Below are 3,851 nucleotides of genomic sequence, written 5' to 3' on the forward strand. Positions count from 1 at the left end.
ATAGCTGCGAAAATTTTAGTTAAAGAAAGTAAAATTAATTTTGTATAGCCCATATTATTTAATTTGATTAATACAACCAACAAATCAGAGCGGCGCAGCGGAACCGTGGTGGGCCCATTACCCACAGGTCCCAGGACCATCGTTTTTAATTTGGGTACCTTTTTTAAAGAGCACCGTCGTTAGGACCCTTCGGGAATTGAGACGGCTTGATTCAGTTGTTTGTAGGAGCTACTGACCGGATGAGTCAAGCACGATCCACCTATATTAGACCCTAAATAACGAGTCTTGAATGTTAACTTAAAAAAAAAAATGCAACAAAACCAGTCGAGACTATAAATGCGGATTTTGTTTAACATGCAAACTGGCGAAAAAAGGTTCTAAGTTCTAAGTTGTAACATGCAAGCCCTCACAACCAAATTTGATATACAACACCACCTAATGGAGTATGCACCGGAGGGTTTCTCTTGGAAATCGATAAAATGGTCAAATTTTCAAATACTCTGCAACTGTAAGTTAATCCTTTGCTGACCACATAACAAAGAAGGGTACCAACGAACCTTCAAAATGTTTTGAACATTCAACCACCTCCTTAGCTGAGAATGAATCGACAGTGAAGAAAGCCTGCATATAAATCAGTAAATCATTCGGATTACTCTCCAGAAATACAAATGAACAAGGAAATAAAAAAGAGAGGAGACTGTTAAGTGAACCATACTTGGATCAGAATTAATGATCATGGCAGTCCCTCCAAAACTGCAACTTCCTCCATTATTCTTGTTCTTCTGCCAGTAGCTATTGAAAGCGTAAGAGGCATGTGCAACAGCCGTATCAGGATAGTAGCAATTTCCATTAGGCATAATCTCATCACAGTCAGCACCACCTTCCCCACAAGCATAGTCCATGGCCTCCTGCAGCGTCTCTGTTGGGACACTAGGCTTTGCTACACACCATAGCCCCTTCTCCCCTGTTTCCGGTGTCGGCGCTCCAATGTCTATCGCGTTACAAGGGGGCAATGGAGCAAGATCAGGTGGGTTCGAGGGAATAACGACCGGAGGCCCTTCCGGTGCAAAAGAGAAGGACATCGAAGGGGGAGAAGCCCAACCGGCTAAAGGGGGAGGAGGAAGTGAGCTTTTGGATGTGTGTGCAGGAACAGAGAAACCAACAGAGGAGTGGATTGATGATGGTGGGATCTCTGGTAATGGGGTTGGTCTTGCTGGGAATGGGCCTACAGCCGAGGAATGTATGACTGACAACTTTCTGCTCATGAGTTTCTTTTCTTCAGGAGCTGGGACGATTACATTGATGTTGTTAAGGTGGAAAACCCCGAGTTTTTTCATGGATTCCATGTGAGCAGACACCAAGTTAGCATCATTTGACAGGGAAAGAGAGAAACCCGGAGGTGGGTTGATAGTATAAGTAGAGCTGGAGTTCTGGAGGAAGTCAAGAAGAGGTTTAATCAGCCTCTGGATTAGGTCATCTCTAAACTTGGTGAAACGTGGATGCAGGCAGTCGGTAGAAAAAGCAGCCGAGACTTTGATTTCTTTCTCTAAACCCCACCTCACAAGAGAGTGGTAGACATTCTTCACAGAAGGAAGGACCAAACCCCACATCTCCTCATGGTCCTTGCTGCAGAGAACGGCATTTCCAACCACAATGTTGGTTATCTTGGTAGAAGGAAAGTGAGCGAGAACGTGGGCTCTAACCCAGCTTTCAGCCATTAAAACACTGGAAGAAACTTGGCTAAGATCACCCTCACTCACGGAAAGGGACACAGGCAAACCCGTGTGAGCCAAAGTCTGAAGAACCGCAGGAGTTGGATCATAAATATTCAATGGGTTAACAGATTCTTGACCTGCATCTGCAATAAATGTGAACAAATAAAATGGTTGTTACAAAAATGCAATGGAACAAAGACAAAAAAACCAAGAAAAAAATGGGTTTTGAGTCTCGCTTACGCTTACTTACCAGTAAGACCCAAGAGACAGAATAAAAGAAGGTGGAGAAACCAACCCATCTTCGACAACTTGGACGACGGGACGAAGAACAGAAACCGGGGGGGGGGGGGGGGGGGGGGGGGGGTAAGAAGGAACTATGGAAAAGGAAAAACGAGATGCTCAAGAAACCTCGAGAAGGGAAAACATTTTTCAATGGCGACTTTGGACGGATGGATTGTGGACGTCGGGACGCGTGTATGGAAACTGGAAAGTGTGTATCTCAAGGCCCGACAGACCATGCGAGAGAGAAATAGAGAGATGTCGCCATTTCGCGCGCTCTCTCACTCTCTCTCTCGTCGTACCGAGCTTCGCTTTCCTGCAAAAAAGCAGGTCCATGGTCTGGTCACGAGAAAATTTTTCTGTAGTCTGTACAAGCACTTCGATGTATTTTTCGCGGAAAATAATCCAAAAAAATAAATAAAAGAGAGTGAACTTGTGCCAAACAGATACAGTGTTCCGTTCCTGTTGAGTGTTGCACTGTTACGCTATAGGGCTTCCAGAGTTCAGCGTCCTGCACTCACATTTCATTCCATAGTAAGTGGTTTTTTGTTTTTAATTTCTTGGAAAGGACCGTTATTGTGAAGTTTGACGTGTTGTTATGTCCAATTCCATTCTTCTTTTCCTGTCAAAAAATAAAAATAAATTGATCCATTTTCAATGGGCCCATTTATAAATCGTGGCGGGAGAATTTTTTTTCTTTTGGCAAGAATGGCGGGAGAAATTTGAAAGATACAAATTGAGTTTTGGACATATTTAACTATTGGTTGGTCATCAAATAATCTACCTTTTGACGTCAGTAAACGACGTGTACAGTGTGCTTGATAAAAGAAGGTTTTTTACCAAAAATAGAAAAAAAAAGGCCCTTTTGGGGTCAATTAGGTAAATAAATTGTCATTATATAAAAAATTGTTTCCAAATATGTAAGGGCAACTTTTGCTTGAATATCAATAAAAATTAGGGAGAATGACGGTTCAGCCTAGGGTCAGATTTTGTAGACTCCGATTAATGTTAGGGTAGGTGCCAGTTCGGAATTAATGCTAATTAATTCATGGGCAGTCATTGGTGCATAGAGTATGGGCATTTGACATTTTGAATGCTTATAGATCTGTGGTGGAATTCAAAAATCTGCATTAGGCCTATTCATACTTCTTTGTAAAAAGTAATATTTTTATAAAATAATTAAAGTAGGATAACCTTTTTAGAAAAATATCAAGAAAGAGTAGTGGCTCTGTGTCCATCGTCTTCCCTCTCTTTTCTCACCTAGGAAAATATTTTATAACAACAGACGATCATTTGATCAAAATCCTTTTTACAATGCAAGGCAGTAAAAATAACTGCAAAATACTTCTGAGATGGAAATGCTTTCTCAAAACTTGTTTACATAGATTAGACAACAAAACCTCACTCGTCACCTACCACTCTATTTCTTACTCAAAGCAGCGTTGATCACAATCTTAATACCTCTAACCCACAATTCAGTCATTTCAACCCCACCTTCACACACAAAATGCACTTCCTTCTTCCTTGTTGTCACCACCCTAAAAATACCTAGTTCATCAGCATCCCCTTTCCATTTTGCGATTCTTACAGAACGTCGAGCTTGGCCCCAACTCGACCTCCTAACAAACTACATTCCTCCTGCTTGACTTTTCCCACCTAAGTATTCCTATGGCTTCCACTGTCTTAAAAAATTTCCTATAAGGTGCCCCCTTCCCTCCCTTATTGTGTTTCTGCACATGCGCCCCACTTAGCATGAGCTTCCAAGCAAGCTCATATAATATCACAAGCTCAACATCATATCCACCATTCCTTCTTACAAGGGAGAGAGCAAAGTCCCCTCTCACAATTTTGATATCA

The 3,851-nt window shown here is 41.8% G+C and overlaps 1 protein-coding gene across 1 annotated transcript; it reads right to left on the minus strand.

Moving 5' to 3' along the window:
* Positions 1-327: 327 nt before the first annotated feature.
* On the minus strand, positions 328-2,566 carry LOC148877374 (O-Glycosyl hydrolases family 17 protein). The gene is made up of 3 exons (XM_088985829.1): positions 1,966-2,566; positions 716-1,858; positions 328-621 (listed from the first exon to the last, which is right to left on the minus strand). The coding sequence occupies exons 1-3, from the start codon at positions 2,012-2,014 to the stop codon at positions 590-592; spliced, it is 1,224 nt and encodes a 407-aa protein (XP_088841955.1). The 5' UTR covers positions 2,015-2,566; the 3' UTR covers positions 328-589.
* Between the last annotated feature and the right edge of the window lie 1,285 nt (positions 2,567-3,851).

Source organism: Nelumbo lutea, chromosome 1, assembly GCF_056320005.1.
Source record: "Nelumbo lutea isolate HS-2025 chromosome 1, American lotus-T2T, whole genome shotgun sequence".
NCBI lineage: Eukaryota > Viridiplantae > Streptophyta > Magnoliopsida > Proteales > Nelumbonaceae > Nelumbo > Nelumbo lutea.

Bases quoted from the DNA above. Each gene is read 5' to 3' on its own strand.
- LOC148877374 (XM_088985829.1), bottom strand. From the start codon at position 2,014: ATGGGTTGGTTTCTCCACCTTCTTTTATTCTGTCTCTTGGGTCTTACT. The intron at 1,859-1,965 runs GTAAGTAAGCGT...CATTTATTGCAG, and splicing joins CTGTCTCTTGGGTCTTACTG to ATGCAGGTCAAGAATCTGTT. The intron at 622-715 runs GTATGGTTCACT...ATTTATATGCAG, and splicing joins GATCATTAATTCTGATCCAA to GCTTTCTTCACTGTCGATTC.